Raw genomic sequence first — 27,009 nt, 5'->3', positions numbered from 1 at the left:
CTCGAACCCCTGACCCCCGTCCGGGGAAGAGTTCTTTGCTAGCCAGACGCGCCTCTACCAGCCATTACAGCAGCGCCCTGCCACGGCCCACGCCCCCCTTGCTTGGGCTCTCTCAGTCTAGAGCATAGGTTCTCAAACTGGGGGGGCCTGAAGAAATTCCAGGGGGGGGGGCACGCAAGGCAACCCAGCCCCCCCCCCCCCCAAGTTTTGCTGCCCCTGGTCAGCTCCTTTTTTTGCTCAACTAGTTTTGCTGCTTTGGGGAGGAGGGGGTGCATGAGGGTTTTTCAAAAATCAAAAAGGGGGCGTGATGCCGAAAAGTTCGGGAACCGCTGGTCTGGAGAGACAGACCCGCCCCAAAGAGCTTCCCCGCTGCGGAATGTCGTGCAGCTATTCCTGGAGCTTTTCCCATCCAGCTTCCCTGAACAGGCCAGGTACAGTCACTCCCCCATTTTGTCAGGGGACTGCACCTCCCCACTCCAGGGCACATCTCCACCGCAAGGAAAACCCACAGCCCCACCTCTCGGAGCCCGGCTCACGGGGCTAAAAACTCCTGTCGACCTCCAGGCTGGAACCCGGGCGCTGAAACTCCCCGACCCTGGGATCAAGCCTGCAGCCTGAAGTTGACATTGCAAGTTTAGAGCCCCGGAAGCCTGAGACAGCCAACTCGGGCCAACCATGGGCAAAGACACCGCTGCAAAGACCAGCTCAGGAAATTCTCCCCCCACAAGAGGGGGAGAGCACTCGGTGGCTGCTAAGATTGCAGGAAAGTGTGCGCCCTTCCTGTTCCGTACAGAGCAACTCCTGGGTATTGCCAGACAAAGTCCTGCTCATGCATAATGGAACACACGGCCTGGATGCACAGTGGCACATTGTCGGTGCGGCAGCAATTCAAAGCGCGGGGGCTTTATGGACACTCCAGGGACAAGGGCTTTTGTGGTTATCGCGGCGCCGCCGCCTGGCATTTCTCGCCCCCTTTCAAACAGAAGATCCCAAAAGCACGTTGTGAACATTGGCAAATGAAACTTCGCCACTCCCGCGTGAGACTGCGGGGAGGCTGACAGGCAAAACCGAACCTGGGACCTCTGGAGCTTAGCGCGTGAGCCTCTACCGCAGGAGCTAAAACCCAGCTGGCTTGCCACACACGCATTCGCGCTGTAAGTGCTCTTGGTGCCAGTAGGTAGGACAGTTTACTATGCCCAGCAGGTGCGAAGGTTAAAAGAGGCACTTGTACACCCAGGGAAACTGAGACACAGAAAGGCAAAGCGTGTTGCCCAGTGTCACACAAACAGAGCAGAGAGACGAGAAGCCAGATCCTAGGTTTTAAAAACACAAGGTCACCATCCCTTCTGGAAGGGGGTGGGGGTAAGATGCACACCCCATTACTGGTTTGACTGGTCCAACACACCAGTCTACAAAAAGACACACCAAAACAATGCAGCTTGGGGCAGCTACCAAGTGAAATCTGCCGCCATTAAAACTGGATCGACCTTTAAAAATAAACCTTCTTACCCAGCTGTCCGTATTCAGGGCACCCAAAGGAATAGAGGTTTCCTTTGCAGTCCATTATCATGCTGAATTCTGCCCCACAGGCCATTTTGGTAATAGGCTGGCCATTGTACATGATCTACAAAGGAAAGAGACGATGCATGAGAGCAGGAGACGGACTCGAGTGCCCCTGCCAGGGAGCACGGCCCAGCGCAGAGCAGAGAGAGAGCTACATTTGCAAAGGGCACACGGAGCAAACACCAGGCCCAACTTAGGCAAACGAGGGATTTGCATGGACGGTTAAGCCGTTCGTTTGCATACACCTGGTGGCTGTGTTCAGCGTGCACCAATTTACATGCAAAACTGTGCGAGCCTACCCGAAAGCACTGGGTCTGCCGTTTGACTAACTGCCCTGCCACTAAGAAATGGTCAATTCACTAACCCACATGAATCAGAAGAGAGAAGGGGAACGTAGGAGTGGAGGGGGCGGGCTTCAGGGGACATCCTACGCGGACTCTGATCAAGCCAGCATGTTAAAGCCAGAAGGGCAGCCAGCTGGTGGGTGGGGCTAGCCGTCTGCGTGTAACCCTGCCTGAGCTGCTAGGTCCGATGGCTGGGCGAGCCTCTCCCGCAGTTTGCGCCATAGAAGCTATGCTTCTACTGTAGTCTCATCTGAGCTGGCGGGGTTCCACCCCAGATCCCGGGCAGACGTACTTTAAGCACTTCTCACGAGCGCTCCTTGGGCCAACTTCCATTCTGCTTGCAGCAGGGACGTTTCTAAGCATCCCTCGTGCATCTGGGCAATATTTTGTAACCCTACGGCTCTTGCATCTTCAGCCAAGTCCATAAGAGAATGGACCCCCGGCAGGGATTATAAGGTAGCAGCAGGTTCGGTTTATTCTCCAAGCGGAGGAGTGACGGTTCTCAGCCTGGATTCATTTTGTTTTTCAAAGACAGAATGAGAATGGCTAAGACACAAGTGATCTGGCCATTGTTTTGGCTGTCGTAGGAACACTGGAGCGAACATAAGAACGGCCGTACTGGGTCAGACCAAAGGTCCATCTAGCCCAGTAGCCTGTCTGCCGACAGTGGCCAGCACCAGGTGCCCCAGAGGGGGTGGACCGAAGACAATGATCAAGCGATTTGTCTCCTGCCATCCCTCTCCAGCCTCTGACAAACAGAGGCCAAGGACACCATTTCTATCCCCTGGCTAATAGCCTTTTATGGACCTAACCTCCAGGAAATTATCTAGCTTCTCTTTAAACTCTGTTATAGTCCTAGCCTTCACAGCATCCTCTGGCAAGGAGTTCCACAGGTTGACTACACGCTGTGTGAAGAACTTTCTTTTATTAGTTTTAACCTGCTACCCATTAACTTCATTTGGTGTCCCCTAGTTCTTCTATTTAGGGAACTAATAAATAACTTTTCTTTATCCACCCTCTCCACACCACTCATGATTTTATAGACCTCTATCATATCCCCCCTCAGTCTCCTCTTTTCTAAACTGAAAAGTCCCAGTCGCTTTAACCTCTCTTCATATGGGACCCGTTCCAAACCCCTAATCATTTTAGTTGCCTGTAAAGTTCTTGATTTCCACCCACACTCCAGACTTGTGCAGGTTCAAAAACTTGCATGGGATGCTTTCGGTCCCTGGCCACCCCAGAGGCCAATCTGTTAGTGTGGGTATTTAAACAGAGATGGGGAAGGAACACCATTTTAAAACCATGCTGAACAGTTCTAGGAGGCTCCAGAGAAGGAGCACATCAGCCTCTTTTGGTTTTATAGTTCACATTCCAGCTCCTTGCGTGGCCAAATCTGAAGTCTGGCTTGAAAACGGTTTGGACCATCCCATCCCATGGTTTACTAGCTACGTTAGGCACAGCTCGTCTGACAGCAGGTTTACATTTACTCAGACAACACTATAATCGTAGGTTTGGATAGGGCTTTTCCATTGGCCCGGCAAACAGCATCACACCTATTCTGTCGATTATATTTACAAAATCCATGAAGAACAAAACCAGAAGAAAAATATACGGCGGAATTTTTGCTCTCAGCACGATTCCGTGTCCCCTGCCCCCCATTAGTGGGACTAAGCCCAAGCAATTTGGTGTGAAGAATCAACATGGCCCCCAAAACGGACATTCGTGTGGTGGCCAGGATGCGAGAAATGAAGGAATCCGCTACCTGACCGAGAGAAAGCCCAAAGAAGAGCATTAGCGGTACCTGAGTAGGACTTGGAACTGCATCCGTCTGATTGCCAAGACCCAGCTGTCCCATCTTGTTCTCTCCAAATGCAAATACAGAGCCAGTCTCTGGAACAAGAGGGGGAAAGGCAGGAAGGGAGAAGTTTAAACCTCCACGTGAATGCAGAGTTAACACAGAATGGAGCTGACCACTCCAAGGCATCGTGCTAAATGACAGCACACTGTCCCATGTCGCATAAACTTAAACCAGTCATCACCAACCACATGATCGACTGGTTGATCCTGGGGAGCCTCCCAGCTGATCGCGATCAGCACTCCCCCTGCGTGGAGTGCAGTCCCACGTGTGTGGAGGGGGCAGGAATCTTGGTCTGCTCCTGCCTACAAGCACCACCTGCTGCAGCTCTCATTGGCCAGGAACGGAACTCTGTGGCCAATGGGAGCTGGTGGGGTGGTTCTGGTGGAGCGGGGGCTTACAGGCCCTCCACCAATGGGAGCGGAAGAGCCCTGCGTGGCTACAACTGTCTAACAGGCATGGGTATCCGCAGATCTGCAGGAGGCTGAGAGAAACACAGAAGCGCCGCTCAGTGGTCCCGCTAAGATTCGCCATCCGTGAGCGGAGGGAGTTGTGTCTTGGGCACCAATACTGACATCACGTGCGCTTGTTCGGACGGGCGCCACCCACCAGCTACTAACAAAATTATAAATTTAAACAGTTATGTAAGAGGAAAAAAACAAACCACACACCCCTAAACGAGGTGCATCACTCAGCACCCACCCACCCTGAAAATCACCCAGGCTCACTCCCACCCAGCCTTGCTCCCACCGTTGCTGCATCCACGGGCTCCACAACCCCGACACCCCCATCCGCTGCACCCTTCACTCACCCTGCATTGTGCCCCCTCTGCCCCCAACTGCAGCACAGTGACCCCTCCATCCCATCCCCTGCACTTTCCTCCCACCTGTGCCCCCAACCCTCACTTCCAGCATGTTCTGCCACACTGCTCCCTGCCCAGCAACACCTCCCCCTCTGGCTATTGCACCCTGGGCAGGGCCCCAGTTTGCCTGGGCCTGCATTAGCTTTTCTTTGTGCAGGAGGTTGCAACAAAGTTGTTTCCACTGAAAACAGCAGCAAACCGCACAACGGAGCAAGGCACAGATGTCAAGCAGCCGGCCTTTAGAGCCGCCATTGGCGGGGTCTGCTGGGTAATTCTCTCCCCGCCCAGCAAAGGAAGAGGAGGAAGGGGCTGAGCCATTGTGTTGGTAGGAGCAGTAACGGTTTACGACAGACTGGGCGGGGCGGTCTTGGGCAGGGCAGGTGCTCTTAGAGCTAGTTTAAAAATCCTACCCCTGCCAATGCTGGACTGGATGAACGCGGCATGCCTGTTGAACGGGTGCTACTGCCAGTCAACAAGAAGCTTTAAAGCAGCGGTCACCAACCAGGAGAGCGGGATCCACTGGTAGACCTCAGAGCCTCTGACGGGTGATCCTGATTGGTTTGGCCAAGAGGCTGTCAAGTGCCCCTCCTCCCACTGCTGCTCACCTCTTTGAAGCTACCCCACCCCCCTCCCCGGGGAGACTCCTGCTTGCTGTGCCGGGCAGGGAAGGGAAGGAAGAGGAGGGGCACTGATGTCAAGGGGCCCCCTCCCGCTCTGTATCCTATCTCCACAAAACAGAGGGGGCAGTGGGAGGGAGTTTGCTGGCTGCTTTAGGGAGTGGTCCATGGCCAGGGCAGGGGTGAGCCTGCCATAGCCCCACTGCATCACCAGCCAGGAGCCGCCTGAGCTAAGCAGTCCCCAGCTGGAGCCCACATTCTGAAACCCTACCCCAGTCATGAACCACCTCCTGCACCCCAGAGCCTGCCCCTAGAACCCTCCTACCGCCTGCCCCAAGAGCAACTCCGAGCCCCGCATGCTCCAGATCCCTGAATCCAAAACCAGAGCCTGCCCCCAACCCTCTGCCCCAGCCTGGTGTAAGTGAGGGAGGATGGAGTGAGCAGGGGCGGGGCCTCAGAAGGGGCAGGAGGGAGGCGGGGCCTGGGGATTTATATTTGAAGTAGATTTTGGGTTGCACTTGAATTCAAAGTGCTCTCACGCTGGAAGGGGCTGGAGAGCCCTGCTTAAAGGCGTTGCTACGGGCCACGCTTCACCCTTACTGTAAGAGGGGCTTTTATATCTTCAGCACCTCCAGCGGGACAAAAGCACAGAAGGGATCCAGTGGATCCTGACTGTTGTACACGGCCACCTGCCATTTGGCTGCGGACCCCGAGGCTGCGGTCGCCGCCTGCGACTCGGCTCTGGCCTCCCTCTACCTACAACACGGCAGCTTTGGCCCTAGCCCCAGCTGCTGGAGCTGCCGGCCCCCAGATGCTCCCAGGGCGGGCCGCGTGGTGGGCAGTTGCTGGAGCTGAAACCAGGAGGGGGGGGCGAGGAGGGAATGAGGGGCAGCCTCAATGCAGCCTCCAGGCAGCCACCCATCATGGGGTCTGCCCTAGGACCAGCTGGGCTGTGTGGTGACTGCCTGGGCTGCATGGCGGGCGGCTGCTGGAGCTGGAACAGGGCCACAGTGAGGTACCCTGGAAGGAACAGCCTCACGGCAGCCCTAGAACAACCACCCACCCCGCCCCAGCAGCAGCTGAGCTGCTCCGGAGCTGTAACCTGGGCTGCGCAAGGCTGCCTCAGTAGGGATAGCCTCACCAGGCCCTGGCTCCAACCGGAGAATATGCGGGAAGCTGCCCGCCACGTAGCTCCACCCACCTGGGCCAAGTGGCATCCCCCCAGAGCTGGAACAGGGCAGTGACGAGGCTACCCCAGTAGGGGCAACCTCACTACAACCCTGGGAAGCCACCTGCCATGCGCCCCCCCTCCCCCCCCCCAGCCGGGCTACGTGGCGCTCTGCCACGCCGGAAGACTCCACTGCCGCGCCACTCGCCTTCAAGCAGGAAAGGGAGTGCTGAGCGCTGCTGCAAAGGAGGTGGGTACTGGCCACCGCGCTCAGGAGCCAGCGCTCTGTGCGGGCAGAGCCTCGTGGCCGCACAGCCCCCAACCCTGCCACCAGCCAGGTCTCCTGCCCAGGGTCATACAGCCCCACTGGTGGCAGGACTGGGAGCGGTAGCGCCAGATGGCTGGGAGGAGCTGCCAGCGCGGGATCCTGCGAGTGGCGGCACCACATTCCTCTCCTTTGGCTGTAGCGTCTCCAGGGAGATAAGCCTTGTGGAGCAGCAGATACGGTATGTATCCGCGGGCAGCCAGCCGTATCCAGGCAGGCAGCTACGGATTGGAGGGTCAGCATTCGACGCCCCGGTCCCCTGCATGCCCCAGTCTCCTCAGCGTTCTGTAGAGAGACGGAGCCCAGGCCTTGTGTCCTGCTGCCCAGCACCCTCCCGTACCTGTCAGGGCGAGCGTGTGGTTTCGGCCACAAGCGGCTGATGCAATCACTTCATTGCTGAGAACTTCGATGAGTTTCGGAGCCTCCACGCGCTTGGTGTCCCCGTGCCCCAGCTGCCCTTTCTCGTTACGACCTGGAGAGACGCGGGCGCACAAACAACACGCGTGAGCAGGGGCCGACCTTCATACAATTCAAGGGGGCACCTGCTACAGCGACTGTGAGCAGCTTCCCACTAGGAGAGCCCATCCTTTGAACTGTAGCCACCCCTCTGACCGTCCTAAACCGAGCCTGCCTCCATCCCCACATGGGGATGGCAACGGGTCTCTAAGGGGCGGGGGCCACGCTGCTCCCTTTCCTTAGGGCTAGATAAAGGGCAGCCTTGAAGCGTTTCTTCTGCTGTAGCATGGAAGGGGAAGAATCACCCTTCTAGTGCGCACGAGGCATCTAACTAGGGATGGTCGTTATCGGTTAACCGAATAGTCGATTAACCTCAATTCTTATCGGTTACTCAACTATTCTAGAGTCCTGGGGGCAGGGCCGGCAGCCAGTGCAATACGGCTCCACTCCTGAGGGGCCCCCTGCCACTCTGTGCCGCTGTCTCGGTATCAGTGGCAGCAGTACGGGGTGCCAGGCGGGAGCTGGTCCACGGGGGGAGCCAGTTTAAAACCCAGCTCCCTTCGCCGACTGGCTGGTGGCAGCCGCAGGCTCTGTCCAGGGGAGAATATGTCTGAGTTCCTGGACCTGGTACAAGCCAAAACGGAGCCAGGCTCCCTGCCCACCTGGCTCCTAATACACTTTAAATGTAGAGCCGCAGCGGGGGTAGGTCCTGGACCCGGCCCAAGCCGCTGGCCAGCCTGCTAAAAAAAAAATTTACTCTCGGGGACGGGGGTGTGTGAGTGTGGGTGGTCTACAACATTAACTGCTAAGCTTTTGCTTATCGATTAATCAACTGCACTGTTACATCCCGAATTGGAACTAGGCTCCGCAAGACACAGCAAGGGACAAGTTACCCACTAGCCATCAAAGAACGAAGCCACCACTCTGCACTAACCACAGCAAACTTGCCTGAGGAGTCCTAAAAGGGGCCCTGGAAAAAAATTCAATCTGGGAAAAAGAGGCTGAACCCTTAACAGAAGAGTTCAGGGGAGCATCCCAATTCGTTCCACTGTCCCTTCAAAACCAAGGCAGAAAGCAGGCAGTTTCAGGTAGCAGTTCTGAGTTAGCCACGTTTGCAGCACTTCAGCTACAGAGACCACCTTAGGTGACGGCAGTAATCCAGAGCTATGCAGGGACAAAAAGTTACTGCTTCTACCCAATACTCACCCCAGCTCCAGAGCTTCCCCTCTGTGGTGATGAGCAGACTATGAGCTGCACATGGTCCCGAAATCACAGTCCGTACCTGAATCCCTGAGAGACACCCATACCTGTGAGGCCCCCACAAGTTCTGGCCCAGGTTACGATAAGCCACTGTGGGGAGAACAGAATGCAGACAAGTCTTACCAACCACTGCAGCGAGTGCGCTCTCACATGTCGGCGTCCTCACGGAAAGGGACGTATTTGGGGATTCAGTTTTGGCCCAGAGATTACTCAAAGTTCAGGCTTGTCCTAAGATATTTCCCGCAACCCGCCGGCTGGGGGGGTTCTATTTTACATACCGGCTACGGCAGAAATAGTTCAGCCGATCACAGATGTCTTACATTCACCTCAACGTTTTGCTGTGCTACAGGATATTCTTGGCTCCCGACATGAGACAGGAATGGGGAAAGGACCGCAAGAGAGTCGACCTTTCAGAGTCACTATCGCCACGGATTTCTACTGACAGGTTAAAACAAACCAAAAGCGACCCAACAAAGCAGTCCCAGCAATTACCAGTCCCTGACAAAGTGATGGAGTTAGAATGGGGAGCGCAATACACCAATGGAGGTCACTGTTGCAACGACCTGCCTCCTAGTTAGATGGCTCTGATCACAAATGAATGGCTTCAAGGATCACTTGATCCCTCGCCCTAATTTTCTCCCTGGCTACGTCTAGACTGGCATGATTTTCCGCAAATGCTTAACGGAAAAGTTTTCCGTTAAAAGCATTTGTGGAAAAGAGCCTCTAGATTGGCACGGACGCTTTTCTGCAAAAGCACTTTTTGCGGAAAAGCGTCCGTGCCAATCTAGACGTGCTTTTGCACAAAAAAGCCCCGATCGCCATTTTCACAATCAGGGCTTTTTTGCGCAAAACAAATCTCAGCTGCCTACACTGGCCCTTTTGCGCAAAAGGACTTTTGCCCGAATGGCAGCAGCATAGTATTTCCGCAAGAAGCACTGATTTCTTACAGGAGATCGTCAGTGTTCTTGCGAAAATTCAAGCGGCCAGTGTAGACAGCTGGCAAGTTTTTCCCACAAAAGCAGATGCTTTTGCAGAAAAACTTGCCATTCTAGACACAGCCCCTATGTATAATAGGGCTGTTAATACAGCATCTCTCTCCGGGGATCACAAAGTACTTGACAAATCATCAGTGATTTTAGCTTCCTGACACCAGCTGGGTACCTACAGAGTGTCCAATTTTACACAAAGAACCCAGGGGTCAAATCCCGCAAGGTATCGAGCGCCCACGGACTTCCATGCAGTGCCAGGAACGAGAGCCTCTGGCTGACGACACGCACTGCCCACAAAGCAGGGGCGGATGGACACACTCCACTCTGCACATTAAATCCGGTTTGTTCCCTCCCTCTTCCACGATGCTTTGACCCCTTCTTGGCTAGTCGATCTACCCCCCCACAACACTGCCCAGCTAAACATCACAATACGTAAACTTCTTGGGCTCTAAGCCATTTCATGCTCTTCCATTTCTGTCACTATTTCTTTAAAACCCCCACCAGGGGCGGCCCGTCCATAGACGCAACCTAGGCAGTCGCTTAGGGCGCCAAGTTAAACGGGGTGCCAATGGTGGCGCGATATCATCGAGGGGTTTGGAGGTGGGGGCGCCAATTGCATGCCGATTGAGTGGCTCGCCTAGGGCGCCAGTTGCCGGCAGCTAGTCTAGGGTCGCTCCTGACCCCCACATCACCAGGGTCTTGGGAAACTTCGTTCAGCAGCTGGAAGCACTGCGTGTGTGCAAAGCAATAGAGAACTGGCATTCTGTCTTTGGCTTCCTAGTCAGCCTCTGCAGTCTGTGGGTGAAGTGGGACGGAGAATGCCACAGGGAAGTTTGTTACAGGCTGGCAGTTTGCAAGAGTGACAGCTACCAATTAAGTCTGCTTGTTTTAGCTACAAATGTTGAATGATGAGGATTAGCTCGATTCTCATCCTGGATACTCTCATGAAGAGCGTGTGGAAAGAGGCACCTTGGTGCACATGAGCAGAGGATATTCTAAACTAGCCTTTTTCTTCACTGCTTAGAAGAGGATATTGACGAACAGAGAGAGACCCACACAGATTCAAAATAAGCAGAGAAAAACAGAGTAAATGGTGGATACCAATACTGAAGAATGATCCTTGAAAGCAGATGGGCAGACAATGTTAAAGAAATGCAAGGTTTCAAGCATCTTGGTTCCAGAATATGGGAACATGGGGGCACAGAGGATAAAAATTAAAGCTAGGATAAAAGTGCCGGGCTCAAATGGCGAGAGATAAGTGGGGCCGGGTGATAGGAAGACACTAGGATGTAAGCAACTAGTTGAGTAGTCAATAGGCTTGTCGGATAGTTAAGCGAGTATTGGACTAGTTGCTTCCCTCCCACCTTGCTGCCTCTGTATCAAAGGCAGCGGGGGGAGGGAAAGCAAGAGCCGGCTTTCCCCAGCATCATCTCTGCAGTGCAGAGGTGGAGGAGGAGGGGGGCGGGGGAAGCAGAGCTCACACTGCCCCGGGAGCTAATCCTGCTGCGGCTCTGAGCTTTAAGGCTGTCTACACTCGCGGCTTCTTCCGTGAGAAATATGCAAATGAGGCTAAGCGTGGAATATCACCGAGCCTCATTTGAATACCTTTTTGCAGCCAGTTTTGCAGAAGAGGCTCTTGGGCCAGAAGGAGCTGTCTACACTGCCCCTTCTTGCGCAAGAAAAACCCTCTTGCGCAATGCCGTTACGCCGATTATTTTCAGGAATAACCGCATTGCGCAAGAGGGTTTTTCTTGCGCAAGAAGGGGCAGTGTAGACAGCTCCTTCTGGCCCAAGAGCCTCTTCTTCAAAACTGGCAGCTCATTAGGTATGCAAATGAGGCTTGGCCATATTCCACGCTTAGCCTCATTTGTATATTTCTCGCGCAAGAAGCCGCAAGTTTAGACATAGCCAAAATGTAGTAAGATCACGACAGGCTCTTATTACACTTAAAGCACAGAACCACAGTGGAATCATCTCCCCCCTTCTCCATCGACTAGTCAATTAGTTGATGCCGGTATCTTCTAGGGATGTTAAGCAAGATTCAAGTCCAAAAAACAGTTGTCCATCCAGTTTTAATGCACGGCACTCAATGTTCTGCAACAGAAGGAAAACAATCTGTTCCACCAAGAGATGGATAAGATGTTGGAGTGCTGCAAACAAGATCGACCACAGAAGGAACAAGAATGGGAAAGACATGCTAAAAGTAACACCCATAAATGTGGGGGGGAGGGGATAGAAGGGGACAGCCAACGCAGACAGTTTGGTCATGTAAAGTATATTCCTGGTAACTTTATAGCTAAAAGTCCAACAGATCATCTTGAAGGAAAACGACAGAGGCTGACAAGAAGGAATAGTGGGATGCCATAAAGCAGAGCTACTCAACATGCGGCTCATGGTGCAGTTTGGATTTATGTGGGGCTCAACATGTGGCCCATAGGCAGGAGCCAAACAAAAACGTAATCAATATGATGGTTTTCTGTTGAGATGCATTTTAGTACTTAAATTCCTGGATTGTCACTGCTCATTAAAAGTGCTGCCATATGGGTGGAAACCGGGTAAATACTGCACTTTATTAGCATCAGCAGAACGGATTTCAATGGGGCCTGTGTGTTGTGTAGTTTTGCCTTAATCTTTGTATTCATGCCTGTCTGTGTGAAAGAAGCTATTTGCATATATTTGCATGCATATGCAACCACACTTAAGCTGCTGCCCTCAGCATGTGCTGTATCAGTGTGGCCCCTGGGGCTTCCAAACTTGAGTAGCCCTGCCATAAAGGGATACACTAGCACACAAGATGGCAGAGGGGACTGGCCACTGAACAGAACACTTTGGAGGGCAAGGACTTGAGAGCAGGCTGGATTGGAATAACGCAAAGCAAAGCGGAATGGCTGATAAGATTGCCAAGGTAACCACTTCCCCCCCACCCCTTCCCCATTTTAATTATCAACTGTAAGTGAAGGTGCTGTTGACCACTGGGGTAGTGAAACTAGACACATAGGCTGTGTCTACACTGGCCTCCCTTTCGGAAAAGGGATGCTAATGTAGCACTTTGGAATAGGAATAAGGAAGTAGGACTAAGAGATCCTCCGGAAAAGGCTTGATTTTCCGGAGAATCACGTCTAGACTGGCGCTTTTCTCCGGCTTATCTGCAAGCCGGAAAAAAGCGGCAGCCATGTTAATGCAAATACCCCACGGATTTGCCTATTCCAAAGTGCTACATTAGCATCCCTTTTCCAAAAGGGAGGCCAGTGTAGACACAGCCATGCTGTACTGGCCAGTGTTACAAACTTGGAAAAGAGAAACAGGAGGTGTTTGTACATGCTTATCTCAGATGACAAAAATCAAGCCGAACTGGTCTATTTTATACCATGTAAGAAGGGTGTATCTTCTACTCCTATTATTAACTCTGGAATGCCGTTTAACTGTGGTTTTTAATTCCCCGCTGTTATGGCTTACGCCTCGCGCCATCTGGGTCTGCTGAATCGCACTAACTGTCCTGATTGCCTGGGATGGAGGAAACCTGTTAATTGCTGCACTCGACATTTTCAAAGCCAACCAGTGCATTTAAGATGTGGTGGGACCTGGGTGCCTAAATCCCCTAACTCAGCGGCTCGCCACTGTTTGGGGATCAGGGCTCGCTTGTCAATGAGCAGCACTGCTCAGGTCTGGCCCCGCCTCCCTGACTGGACCAAACGTGCGTGAGTGGAGTTGTGATCTGGCTCAGGGGGCTGCTACTGACCCCAAGTCCCATCATCACGGCAGCTGGGCCAAACCAAAGGGACTCAGATCCCAGAGGTGGCACTGCCGGGAGCAGGGAAGCGAGGCCAGACACCTGCATGGGACAGGAGCTGCTATGCACCCCTGTAAAATATTCCAGGGATCCCAACTCACAGGTTGGGAAATCCAGTCCTAGCATCTCACCCGGTCTCTCTACGGAGGCTCTAGAGACAGTACACTAGCCAAAACGATAACAAAGGATGTAGAACCAAGGCAGCGTAGCCTAAGTGGTGAAATGCATGGAAAACTAGCTTCAATTGCTAGTTCTGCCACTGATGTGCTTTGTGCAAGCGTTACTTCATCTCCCTCTACCTCGGTTTCCCTTTCCAACCTCCATTTAGACTGTAGGTGGGTCAGAGCAGACATCTTATACTTGTGTCTATAAAGCCCCAATCACAGTGGGGCTGTGAGCTTGGCTGGAACCACTAGGTGCTACCACCATATGAACACCAGAAAGCCATGCTGATTTTATTCAGTCCAACAGTCTGAGGCCACAATGTAAGAATCACTTGTCACCAAGAACCACTGGCGAGAGACGTTCCACTGTGGACCGAGTGTTGGACTGGGACTCAGAAGGATGTGGGTCCTATTCCTGACTCTGACCTGCCCAAGGCCGGCCAGCCAGCAGCACTTCCCCTCTCAGTGCCTCAGTTTTCCCATTTGTAAAATGGGGAGAATGATCCCTACTTCCTTTGTAGAGGACTTTGAAGTACATGGAGGAGACATGCTAGATAAAAGCCAGCAATATTAAGGTTACATAGCAGTGTTTCTTAAACTGTGTTCTGCAGTACACCCTTGTGTCGCGAGGCAGTTGGAGGTGTGCTGCAGAGAACAACAGAGTTCAAAACGGTGCAGGAGACTTTTTTTTTGTTTTTCCCCCAAACTCAACAAATCCTTGGTGTTCCTCATTAAAAAAAAAAATATTGTTTGGTGTTCCTCGGTCTTAAAAAGTTTAAGAAACACTGTTATATACGATTAGCAAATGTCGTTTTTCAGCCTGCCAGAGGCAGCCTCCTTGCTGAAAGGTTCTGTCATGCGACCTTTGCTTTGATCATCTCCCAACTCCAAAGGCTGCAATCCTGTTGTGGTATTCGTTTAGCAGCCTGAAAAAGCAGCCCTTCATTTGACTAGCAGCGGTCTCATGGCTTGGGAAGGCGCTGCTGGAATGTCTAATCCTCAGGACTCTCCAGAGTCAGCATTACCGCACATCAGAAGGATCTAGCTGTTCGGGGGCACTTACGTGGCTCCTGCTATCCCCATATCCAGTGCATCCAAATCTTTAATCCTCACCGTCCCCTTCCCCCACTATGGGGTAATTATTCCCATTGTACAGGTACAGAACTGAGGCCCCAAGAGATTAAGTGACTTGGCTCAGGTGTCACAGTAAGTTTGTGTCACAGCAGAGACTCCAACCCAGGTCTCTCTAGACTAGTACTCACTTGGACCAGCCTTCTCTGCCAGCTGCCTTCCCTCCAAAGTTCAGACACGCTAGCTAGTTACAGATTTTAAAAACCCCACACATTGCCCCATTTTGCAAAGCGAAAAGCATTTCTTGCTCTGAACATCTAGACCACTGGGCTGAACACAATAGGTGCAGCTTGCCTTTAAGTCAGAGGCCGAACAAAGAGCACACTGTCTGAGTACAGACAAGGAGGCAACCTCCCGATAACAGACAGGCTGGGAGTTTGTCAAGGCCGGTGGAGAAGGTGTCTTTGTTCTTCATTCTCACATGATCCTGAGAACACAATCCCGTAAGCAAGTCTGGAAATAGCATATTTCAATGAATGCCTGGTCTGATATTCAGAAGCACTGCAAGTAATTGGAAATCAGGCCATCTGGACACAGATCGGACCCTGGTCGCATCTTTTATGAAAGATGCAGTCACACAACTGCAAGACTAAACATTTTATTCATTAAGGAGAGCTCGTGCTTCCCCTCCCCCAGCAGTGTGTGTTCAATTTGTTTTCGCAAATGTTTCCCCAGATGATCACATCAGGGAACTCCTCAACCACTATTCCTTAGTCTTATCACCTTGCTGCGGTAAAACACTTACTAGCATTCCTAGCACTTCACACCCCCAAACCACCAAGTACTAGAACAAATATTTCATCACCCATTTTCCTTCCTAAGGCATGCCTAACATAAGCTACCTACCGACAACATTCACGGGATGTTAAAAATCCAACAAAGTTTCCCAAATAAGCAACCAGTGATTTGCGATCCTGCAATCGCCTTAAAGCAGCGCTGCAAACAGACACCCAGAATTCAGTAATTTCACATGAAGAAGTCCTGTGGCCTCACAGGAGCCCTCTAAGTCCGTGGTGTCTGAAGCAAACTAGCCACACTCAACTAGCCAAAGAGCCACATGTGGCTAGCATGTTGGACGCCATGGCTCCAAGTCATCCAGCCAAACTAGAGAGCTGCCCTGCAAAGCACGGATGTGGTAGACTTGGCTTTAAATGGCTTTTGGGCTTGGTTGTGAGCGTGGATATGAATTTTTTGACTGCTGCACGTCCCGCTGACAGCTTTACCAGATACAGCGATACACATCTCCCATGGCAGGATCAGGCTCACTTGCTGGCTGATGAGAAGCATGTCGCACGGACTAGAGAAAAAGGAAGCCACCCCCTCTGCGAATACTTGGCACAGATGGCTCTCTCTACCCCACTCACTCAGAACTTCAGGAGTTTCCACACAGCTCTGATCCTGGCATCCCTTTTCACAGGGGACAGCAGTGTGATGTCTACCGCTGGCGATGAACAATCCCACGGCACTCAGACAGGTTGCCCATAGGTAGATTCTAGGACAATGCCTCACGACAAAGCACAATTCTCTCGGACACCTGGCTGGCTTTGGTACAGGGAGGGTAGAAAAAGACAATAGGCTTGTCTCCTAAAGGGTGCGTCTACACTGCAATCAGGAGGTGACACTGCAGATCAAAGCCAGCTCAGCTCTGCTTACACCAGCTGCAATCACACTTTTTGATTGCGGTGCAGACATATCATTACTGTAATTTTACCCACAATGGGCCACTCAGAGGCATAAATTGCTTAGCTTCTCCTACCTTGCTGTTTCGGCACTTCTTTACGGCCAATCAGGTCCCAGTTGGTTGCTCCAAATATCAGAAGCTGCCCCTTGCACTTGGACCCTTCAAGTTTCTGCCAAGTAGACAGAGGAAAAACAATCAGTTCAGCACACCGGACAGGAAATAGGACTTACAACGATTTTGCAGTTACCTCTACATAACGAGAAAACACGTGGCATGAAACTAAACAGTTTGTTAATGTTGTTACTGTTCATTTAGATGCTCTGGGCATCCGCACAGCAGCTTGTAGCATGGTAATTATATCTACTGTTTATTTTAGGCTTATTTGTGTCTCAAACTGGTGAAGGTTAGTGCCAAATGCATTGCAGCAAATGACCATCGGCATAGGTACTTGCAAGTTACAGTCACAGTACTGAGGCCTTGTCTACACTATTGTGGGCCAGTGACTTAAGTTACGTGACGAAGGTAGCTGAAGCTACTTAGGTCTGCTCACTGCCGCGTCTTCCTGATGCTCTCCCATCGACTCCGCTTATTCTTCTCATTCTGGCAGAATACTGGAGTCAATGGGAGAGCACTCCGCGGTCAATTTATCGGGTCTATTCTAGACACGATAAATCCACCCCCGCTGGACTGATCGCTCCCTGTTGATCCAGAAGGTAGTGAAGACAAGCCCTGAGAGAGGATAAACTCCAATAAAATTGGCCTTAAAAAAAAAAAAAAACCCAAAGCTGGATGGCCATTAGAAAGCGCAATACTAGAGGGATAGAATAGAGCAGATTCTTAAGGCTGAATAGATCAGCAGTTAAAATAATTGAGTCAAATACACCACACACAGGATTCAAACCACTTTTATACCAGCAACCCACTACATTGTTAGCCCTTACTCTCTGAAAGTGAGAGAGACGAACTGGGGATTTGATTCACCTTATGTCACATGTGAGTCCCATACGAGGAGAGGCTAAAGCGACTGGGACTTTTCAGTTTGGAAAAGAGGAGACTGAGGGGGGAATATGAGAGAGGTCTATAAAATCATGAGTGGTGTGGAGAGGGTGAATAAAGAAAAGTTATTCATTAGTTCCCATAATACAAGGACTAGAGGATATCAAATGAAATTAATGGGTAGCAGGTTTAAAACTAATAAGCGAAATTTCTTCTTCACGCAATGCATAGTCAACCTGTGGAACTCCTTGCCAGAGGAGGCTGTGAAAGATAGAACTATAACAGAGTTTAAAGAGAAGCTAGATACCTTCACGGAGGTTAGGTCCATAAAAGGCTATTAGCCAGGGGGTAGGAATGGTGTCCCTGGAGACGGATGGCACAAGACAAATGGCTTGATCATTGTCTTTGGTCCACCCCCTCCGGCGTACCTGGTGTTGGCCACTGTTGGCAGACAGGCTACTGGGCTAGATGGACCTTTGGTCTGACCCAGTACGGCCGTTCTTAAGAGTTCTACTGTCCTATATGAAACCTCACGTGTGTGCCTCAGTTTTCCTGGGGCACTCTAGCCAATAGCTAGATGGCAATGGGAATTTGGGGGAGAGTCTCCCCTGCATACACAATGGCCAATGCCCTTTTTAACCTGAGCCCAGGAGGGAGTGCAACCAGGTGACACCTTTTCTCCCCAAGAAGCAAGACAAAGGCTGGAGGTTGGGCCAGCCTGGGGCTGCTAGGACTGGTGTCGTCAGAGCTGGCTTGGGGTGCAGGTCAAGAACCAATCCTGGAGCCCTCTCCCACAGACGGACTGTACTGACTGCTTCTGCTTACTGTGCGGACACATTTGTTCTACACTGTGGCCTGTTTAATAAGCCTTTGGTTCTACTTGCTGGCTGAGGGAGTGCAGGGCCCAGTGACTCCCCACACTTTGGTGACAGTGAAGTATACCACTATGTCCTACTAGTCAGGGTGGGATTCCCTTCAGAGCCCACTACTGGGCCACCCAAGGCATTGCTGGGCACCACTGTTCGTGCCTTAGAGCCTCAAAAGCAAGCTGGTTTCTAACCACACCACTTATTGTGAACCCATCAACACGAAAAGCACCACCTGCATATTTTCAGAGCCTCCAGATCCTTCAGGCAACGGAGACTCTCCAACGTTTAAAAAATAAAATAAAAATAAAAATAAAAAAAAACCTGACTCTTTACAGCTGAAATACCAGGGCCTGGTTTTCCTCAAGCACATGGCCTACGTGTCTCCAGAGGGGTACTCAGCACCTCAGAAAAATCCAGCCCTCTGACTGTCGAATGGGCACTCAGCTCAGAAAACAACTGCCATCCTGCAATGCTATCCGTGGACAGCTCACAAAGGCAAAGGGTTCCCCCACGGGACTGAACTTACCCAAGTTAAGGAGGTTTAATAAGAAGAGTGGGAACCAAGCGTAAATTGACGTGATTGGTTGGGATCTTCAAAGGAGCTGAAGTATTTAGGCATCCAACCAGCCTTGAAATACAATAGAAGCTAGGGGCTTAACTCCTTAAGGTTCCTTTGAACATCCCAGCCATTATGTTTGCAGTCACTGATAATACAAAACCCCAGAAGCAGCCACTCCAACCTTTGGCTGACATCTTACAAACAAAAATAGCCTGGTACACAAGAGAATGCTTCACACTCTGCCCTGTGGCTTTTACAAGACTGGAGAAACTACGGTTCCATTTGATTTTGGTCTCAAGTACGCAACTAACCGCCAGTCACAGGTCTTCCCAACAACGTATGTTCTGTAACAAACAGTTAGTGAGGAAGGAGGCGTCAGTTTACCAGGACACCCCTGAAAAGGAAGAGAAACAGCACGAGAATCTGACAAAGGAAGCCACTTTGAAATTATTTGAAGATCTTCATCAGAGAGATAAGAATCACAAGCTTTCAAATGCCACTGCCATTTGAGATCATACTGTTTTCTCTGCTCCCCTCCCCCTTCTGCTTTAACTGATAGGCCATGAATTTTATTTTTGCAGCAGGGATTCCAGAACTAAGCATCAGCCTCTGTTGCCTTTATGTGACATCAAAGCATCTGTCTTAAGAAACAGGAACTGATTCCTCAGGAAAAACCCTCTGTAGGTTCAACTGACTTCACTCCTGCAACTTCCTGGGCCGCCTAATGGATCAGAAAATAGAGTGCAAGAGAAAAAAAAATCATTTTCTAGCAGCTGCTCCCCATAGGAAGGCCAGTCAAATCAACTGAGTATTTATTTGATACTGTATCACATCTGGGAATAAGGGAGATTTGGTATCATATTGAACAATGCAGCTAGCACGTCACTCAGCATTCAAATCCCAATATATTCTGCTCCCACGTCGGAGTCAGACACCAGACAAGCCTACCCGCAGCTTGACTGCGGATGCTTTAGAAGTAGGACAACAGCAACTATGCTAAAAAGAGAGCGCATTTTACATGTAGCACACTGCAGTAATTACAGATGCTTCTCACAGATGACTGACACATGGACTTGGGAGACCTGAGAGTTAACTGTCATCTTTATTAGTAACAGGATTAATAACATTTGGTCTATTTTCTTCCTATTGCAAGGATAGGCATGATGACGAGATGCCGGGCTATGGCTACTGAAAGAATATATCAATGCTGCAAAAACAAAATAAGGCTATTCGACCCATCAAAGTGGAGTGCAATTTCCCTGGAGGGAAGTTGCTAAGCCTGGAACGTTCGGTATTGTCCAGATTGAAAGACCATACCAAAGATTTACTTAGCAATAAAAGAAGTCTTCCCTGCACACTAACCTTAGCACACTCTTCGGAGCTCTGCTGTCTATTTAGACCCTAGTCACGTAATTTGTGCTAAGATGGATGTGATGGAAGGGGGAAAATATACAGAGCCTTCTTCAATCAGCAAAATGGGATTTCTAGGGTAAAATTACTTTGGAATTATAACTCAAGGGAAAAAAGATATTTGAAAGGTTCAATCTTTTAACAGACTCATTTGGGAGGCTGCATCTTTTAGACAAGGAAAGGGTGTTAAAGGTGCCTGGGAATGCGTTTATTGCAATCACCTACAAAACAGGGCAAACCTAGTTTATGACTTAAATCTGAAGTCATCCCAGAGTTCACACCCCCTTTGAATGCAGACGTTGCATTCAGCTTGCAACCCCATTAAATGACCAACAGCATTTGCTTGATCAGAGCAAAGAGATGGTTACAATGCATTCTGTCCACTCAGGCAGAGATCACAGACTTAATATGCATGCAACAGCAGAGTTCAGGCCTTATTGGCAAAGCAGACTGACGGTATTTGTAGGGGGGAGGGTCCCTCCTTGTCTTCTATGTTAAGAAGTTTGGAAAGGAAGTGACCAAACTATGCCAAAGCAGAAGCAACTTCTACTCAATAGTATACCCATTTAAACAGTTAACCGATAACCATGTGCTTATCGGTTACCGTAAATGTTACATGCCAACTTTCAGCCCCACTTCCGGAGAGCAGGCTGCTACCCCACGATGCTAGCTCTAGATCAGAGTCCACAGAAAGGGGAGGCAGCTGGCTCTCTGGGGGCAGGACCTGAAGCCGATACAAGCTGGGAGCTGGCTTAACAGCTGGCTCTCAGTGAGCACCAGCTAGCGGGGAGCTGGCTGCTATCCCGCGCTGCTATCCGAGGTGGCAGACGGCTCCCACGGAGCAGGTGCGTAACTGGGCGCCAACTTAAAAGCCGGCCCCCTAGCATCTGCCCCATTCTCTGCAGTATAAGATTTAGATTGAAGAGCCTGCAGCATGTAAATGCTAAGATTTTCAGTGGTTACACGGTTACTTAATTAACCGCTTTCACATCTCTACTCCAAAGGAATGAGCAAAACATTTTCCACAGTTTGTTTCAAGTAAAACCATTCACTCCTCTGTTGCTTTCTCCCCTGCTCACAAGTCAAGCCCTAAAACGGGCTTTATCCACAAGTACAAAAGATCCGAATAAGTCAGGGCACGGTTACCACTGGGAAAATTAAAGATCTGTTAATCCAGGTGTGGCCTTTCCATCAAGGCATCTGCAGACACTTTCGACAAGATTTTCAGAGAAGATGAACACCTGCAGATCCAAAGCTTGTTTTCCTTTACGTTTGAAAGTTTAAACAGATCCAAAGGCTTAGACTGGAAGCAGTTTTGAATATTCTTCTGAAGTCCCATTGCTGGTGGTCTTGAAAAGTTTAAAATAGTCTGCACTGTCTTGACCTTTCCGTCTGGCACCCGTATGAGGAAAAAAACCCGACTAGACAAACAAATACTTTAAACGCTTCCATTCTTAACTGGTCGGCAGAAGGGAAGCAAACAGAACCCAGACCAACTGCTCATGGTCTCACCAACACTTCTGCTATTTCTGATTCCTTTTACATTCTAGTTGCCAGCACACCAGCATCTAACAGCAGTCTAGCCCCCTGCACACATCCGCCACAGAACACTGGTCCGCTTCCCTCATAAAAGACAAAATGCAGCATCATGAAGCTGATGCTAAAAGCTGTTGCAGAAGCAACGTCAATAAGTCAGTCATGCGTTAAAGTTCTGCTTACTAAACAGCCTGATGGGGGACATGCTGTTTTTACCAACGTCCCAGGGGTGAAGAAGATTCTGCTTTCGTACCAAGCCTAAGTAACCACATTCATGTTATTCAAACCACTCTCCGGCACATTGCTCCAATCCTTTCTCTTTCTTTTTAAAGATCTAAACTTAAGTCTCAGTTGTGCAACTGGGTGGATTGTCAGGCTCTGAGCCCTCCCACGGAGTTGCACATGGGCACCACCCACATGGATCAGATTTTACAAACTAGGACTTCGGTTGCGAACTCTTGGGGGACAAGTCCTGCATCTGTTTTAATTCTTGCCCAAGCAAACTGGCTGCTCGGTAAAACTGCTCACTAGAAGGCAAGCCACTCGTTCCAATACAGACACCATGGAGCAGTCATGACTTCCGTCATGTTTTCTTTTCTTTTTTTTTTTAACATGCTGCTGCTTGTGAGAGAAAATTACAAACGTTTCTGGAGACCAGCGCTTGCTTCAGCAGAACATCTCTGCTTATTCCAGAGGCTTGGGGGTTGCCAAAGTCAGGGGCAAGACAATTAGTCAGACCATTTTAATTAGGGATCTGCAGGAGCTCGGTGCACTTTCCAGCTCCTGGCCTCTCTCCTTGCAAACAGGTCTGCACCAGACAAAAGAAAAAAAAACAACAACAAAAAAAAAAAAAGACGTGTGCTGGCAACAATGCTAACCGAGTTCTCTCAGCTGCCCCCATTATATCAGCAGCCAAACAGGGCTTCCCCACCTCCTGGGGAGACGGGAGGGGGAAGGGAGAACACACAGCGAGCATGCGCAACACGTTCTCTCCAGCTGGCAGGACTCCCCTTGTATGCTGGGGAGGGGAACACAAGCAGCACACGCAAGCGCATTGCCTGCCTGACCCCTGCTAACTGTAGCAGGGCTTCCCCCACGTCCTGGGGAGATGGGAGGGAAGAAAAAAGGGGTGGGAGCAACTGAGCATGTGCACTGCCCGCCTCCTTCTCCCCCCCCCCCAAGATTAATTGCCACAGACAAGGCGGGAACCTCAAAGCCATTAACATAGTCAGTCTCTCTCTCTCCCCCCCTCCCAACATTAAGTAATTCCCCACCCTATAATAACATCTCCCAGAGTGTCTAATGCAGACCCCCAACCCCACACTGCTCCCAGACAGAGACAGGCCAATATCAGACAGGGAGCACAGGCAGGAACTTCCCACTTCCACTGGGAAACAAGGAAGGAGACAGTCTGCATCTATCCTAGCTCAACTTCTGTGGGGGAAGAGACAAGCTCCCCAGCTCCTCGGCTGCATGGAGCTCTAATACTTGTCTTTTCCCCCGCCGAAGTTGGTCCAATAATAGATATTACCTCACCCGCCTGAACTCACACCCTAGGTCCAACACTGTAAATAACTGTTAGATTAAGTCTTTCTGGCGGAAGACTTGGCAAGGCCAGGCAGTTTCTTTCAGGAAGCTGGGCTCCTCTAAAGGTATCCCAGCCACAGAAGGTCTGTCTATCAAAGATCCAATTTCGCTTTCATGATCAAAGCAGACCCTCTCCCCAGCTAATACCAGGATCACGTCCCCAACGTCCCAGCACATTCACACACACCACAGTGAAGCTAAGGGGAGATCTCTCTTAGTGACCAATAAGTTTGAGATTCGAATGTTCCATCAAAAAAAAAAATGTTGAGGCCTGTTTTCTGCTCAGTCCTGAGACTATCCAGATTTCCCACTAAACAAGGAAAGAACCAGCCAAAACATGGGCACGCCACAGATCCCAGCTAGCTTTCTTTGCGTGCCATCAAATCCCTTCTCCCCTTCTCTTTGAGGTGAAGGCTTATAGACCTCCAAAAAAGTGAGTCCATTTGAGTCAGCGAGGGGCCTAATCTAGGGTGCTAGTGGGGAATCCATTTGCAGGTCAGATTTGAACTTCTGTCCTCAAACCCAAAGCAGCCTTACAAGGCAAGGGATCATGTTCAAAGGCAGGTTGGCTTGGGCTCTCCTCCATCCATAGGAGACGCGAGTTTACTTGGGTGCTTCCACGAGGGATGTCGCTTTCCGACAGCATTTAAATTCTCCCTCTACAATATGGAAGGACCCCTTCAGACCCAGGCAGAACACCAATCCCTGGGCTGGCCCAGAAGAGGTGGGAATATGGATGGGGCTAGAATTCCCCATAGGGGGATACAATCCAGGCCAGGAGGAGGAGACAAAGTTTGATAACTATCAAGAGTCACTGTAAGGAGGGGGTTAGTCAAACAAGGGGTTTCACCATGGGCTTAAAGGGGCCGAGTTGGGGCCCAGGCCATCCGCAGAGTCTTGCCAAGGGAAGATTTCTTTTCCTGGCGCTTAAACGGATGCAACCTAGGGATCGGTAATTCCTTAAAGAAAAAAAAGCCTTAACCTAGGAATAGTGATAGAAACCTATGAATTGTGATGAGCCCACGAAAGCTCATCATCTAACAAGCCATCTTGCTAGTCTTTAAAGTGCTACATAGTCCTGTCTTTTGTTTTAACCTATGAAGTCATAGAAACCCTCCCGCCCTCCCGAACTGGGTCAATTTCTAGAGGAGCAGCTATTGCCCCTTCACCGCTCGAAGGGGGGTGCGGGCACAAGAGAGGAGCCTCCCCCAGCACGTCTCAGGGATGAGGGGCACATGCTGCCCAGGGGGTTGTGCTGGGGGGGGGGGGGCATTTTCTCCCTTTCGGACAAATGAGGACTTTGTCACCTCTCTTCCCCCCCACGTTACTTTGGAAGTGGGGGGGCAGGAACAGAAGGGCCCCCCCGGATTTCAGACCCCCTGGATTTTGACACCCCCCCATCCCTGGATTTTGACCCCCCACACACCTCTGGATTTTGGCCCCCCTGGATTTTGACTCCTCTCCCCACCCCTGGATTTTGGACCTCCTGGATTTTGACCCCCCCAAATCTCTGGATTTTGATCCCCCTGGATTTTGACCCCCCCAAATCTCTGGATTTTGATCCCCCTGGATTTTGACTCCTCCCCCCACCCCTGGATTTTGGCCCCCCTGGATTTTGACTCCTCCCCCCACCCCTGGATTTTGGCCCCCCTGGATTTTGACTCCTCCCCCCCCACCCCCCCCCCTGGAATTTGGCCCCCCCCCCCCCCCCCCGGATTTTGACCCCCCTCCGGGCCCCCCCGCCCCGCCTCTCACGATGCGCTCCTTGCTGTGCTCCGGCTCGCTGATGATCACGGCCTGGCCCGCCGCTCGGCCGCCGCCCGGCCCGGCCCTGGCCGCCCTCTTGCCGCCGGGGGTCCCGTCCAGCTCGGCCGCCGCCAGCAGCAGCTCCCGGGGCCCGTCCTCGTCGCTGCTGCCGCCGCCGCCGCTGCTGCTGCCCTCGCCGGCCCCGCGCTCCGGCCGGCCCCGCTTCCTCGGGCCGGGCCCCGGCCGCTTCCTGCCGCCCGAGCGGGCCGTCCCGTTGCCGGAGCTCGCCTCCCACACGGGCCCCGCCGCCGCCTTCCTCCGGGGCATCCTGCCGGCTGGGCGAGGGGGGGGGGGGGGAGACACACACAGGCGGTCAGGGGCCCCGATCCGGCCCCCGGGGAAACGTGGGGGGCAGCCCCGCCTGCATGAAACGCGCAGTCGTGCAAAAACAAACCCCGCACCTGGAACCAAACAGCCCCCCCTTCATGGAAACAACCCCCCCCCGTGAAATGTGTCACCAGGGAGTGGGGGGGGGGGTCCGCATGCAAATAGCACACTGCTCCAAAAGTTTAGGGGGTAATTGTCTGTGTGCTGTCTCCCCCCCCCCCCAGCATTTCAACGCACAAGATGAAAGGGGAGAGAGGGGGAAAAAAATCGGTTCCCCCCCCCCCCACCTTAAAAGCTGCAAGCTAGAAAAGATCAAGACATTAAATCTACACACAGACAGAAAGGGGTGATGAGCGCCTCCAATAGTTTTACAAAAGGCCCAACCAAAAAAAAAAAAAAAACCCAACCTAAAACAAGTGGGGGATTCCCCCCCCCCATATACAAGCCGTCTCCAGAAAGTATAGGTGAGTTATCGACCCCTCCATCGGAATCAGCGTAATAGTCACAAAGAGATTTAAAGTCTATGAAAAGTAAAATTTACCCCCACTTGGCACCCGCGAAACGTGCGTGTGGGGAATTCCCCCTCACCTGCAGCCGCTTTTGTCTCTGAGCTTCCCCATCTCATTTAAAATAAATTGAACTTAATTATCCACACCCCCCCCGCACCCCCACCCACGCCCGGCTCGGAAATGACACAAAAAATCCAATTCATGCCCCCATCCTAGGGAATTAAGAGCTTGATCTTCCATTAGTCCGATCCGTTCCCAGGCCTTTTCAAGAAAATAATAAACACACACAAATCCCCCCCCCCCAAATAAAATTCATAAACACCTGTTTGGGGAGTTGGATTTGTTGTTGTTGTTCCAAATCCCGGAAAAAAAACTTTAATGTTCTCCAACTCTTTTCGGCAGTTTTTTATTTTTTGCCCGTAGAGCTCAGCCGGTTTATTTCTGATCCAGGTTAGGCTTTTTTCCAGCTCTCCTTTTCTAGTTTTTCCTCTAGCGCTCCTTTTTCTTTTGCTCTGTCTGCCTTAAAAAATTTGAACAATGGGATCTCTGTCTGTCTCCGATTAAACCACGTGGATCCGCCTTCCTTCCCTTTTTTTATTCATTCAACCCCAACCCCCCCTCTTAGTTTTTTTATCCGCTCCCTTCCCCCCCCCCCCCCCAACCTTTGAAAATACATCAACTTTCTCCTCCTCCCAAAGAGATCAGAATCGAATTTCAAAACTCTACCTGGTTTGGATGAAGAGTGAATCAAAAAGAAAGAAAGAATTCAAAGGCTTTAATTTTGTTTTGCTTCCTGTTAAAGAAAAGGGTTTTTTTTCCCTCCCTAGCGCCCACCCACCAGATGCACTTAAAATGTAAATATGAGCCGCCAGAACAAATGCTACAATACAAAACAGAAACACATGTATGCACAAGAAAAAAGACAGAGCTGTGAAGGAAGGAAGCAGGCAAAAGCCAGCTTTGAAAAGAGCTCCATCTTTAGGACAGGATGACTGGGGGGGAGGGAGGGAGAAGGGGGAGAGGTTAATGCAATTAAGATGAGGGTGGGGGAGGTCCTTCCCCATGCTATAATGAAATCCTCCTGCATACATTAAGGCTAACGATAAAAGTACCTATTTGCTATGTCTTGGTACTCTTTTATTTTATTTATTTGCATTGGAGTACTGTCAACAGATGCAAACTGAGATTAGGGCCATGTTCCACTA

At 51.0% G+C, this 27,009-nt stretch overlaps 1 protein-coding gene across 4 annotated transcripts in view; it reads right to left on the bottom strand.

Annotated features, from left to right (window-relative positions):
• RCC2 (regulator of chromosome condensation 2) overlaps nucleotides 1-26,679 on the bottom strand; it is a 40,408-nt gene extending 13,729 nt beyond the window's left edge. The window contains exons 1-8 of one of the 4 annotated variants that reach the window (XM_075906609.2): nucleotides 26,531-26,679; nucleotides 26,127-26,320; nucleotides 24,918-25,243; nucleotides 16,281-16,374; nucleotides 8,397-8,540; nucleotides 7,075-7,206; nucleotides 3,709-3,797; nucleotides 1,510-1,624 (exon numbers count right to left, since the gene is read on the bottom strand). In XM_075906609.2, coding sequence (XP_075762724.2) covers nucleotides 1,510-1,624; nucleotides 3,709-3,797; nucleotides 7,075-7,206; nucleotides 8,397-8,540; nucleotides 16,281-16,374; nucleotides 24,918-25,235 — 892 coding nt within the window. In that variant the 5' untranslated portion in view covers nucleotides 25,236-25,243; nucleotides 26,127-26,320; nucleotides 26,531-26,679. Of the gene's footprint in view, nucleotides 1-1,509; nucleotides 1,625-3,708; nucleotides 3,798-7,074; nucleotides 7,207-8,396; nucleotides 8,541-16,280; nucleotides 16,375-24,917; nucleotides 25,244-25,836; nucleotides 25,923-26,126; nucleotides 26,379-26,530 lie in introns of those variants that run through there. The other 3 variants (XM_075906608.2, XM_075906611.2, XM_075906610.2) reach the window with 3 other exon arrangements.
• Nucleotides 26,680-27,009: the final 330 nt, after the last annotated feature.

The sequence above is a fragment of the Pelodiscus sinensis genome, chromosome 24 (assembly GCF_052426305.1).
Source record: "Pelodiscus sinensis isolate ZL-2025 chromosome 24, ASM5242630v1, whole genome shotgun sequence".
NCBI classification, from domain to species: Eukaryota; Metazoa; Chordata; order Testudines; family Trionychidae; genus Pelodiscus; species Pelodiscus sinensis.
Note: the sequence above shows the minus strand (reverse complement) of the source record. Positions and strands in the feature narration are given on the sequence as shown.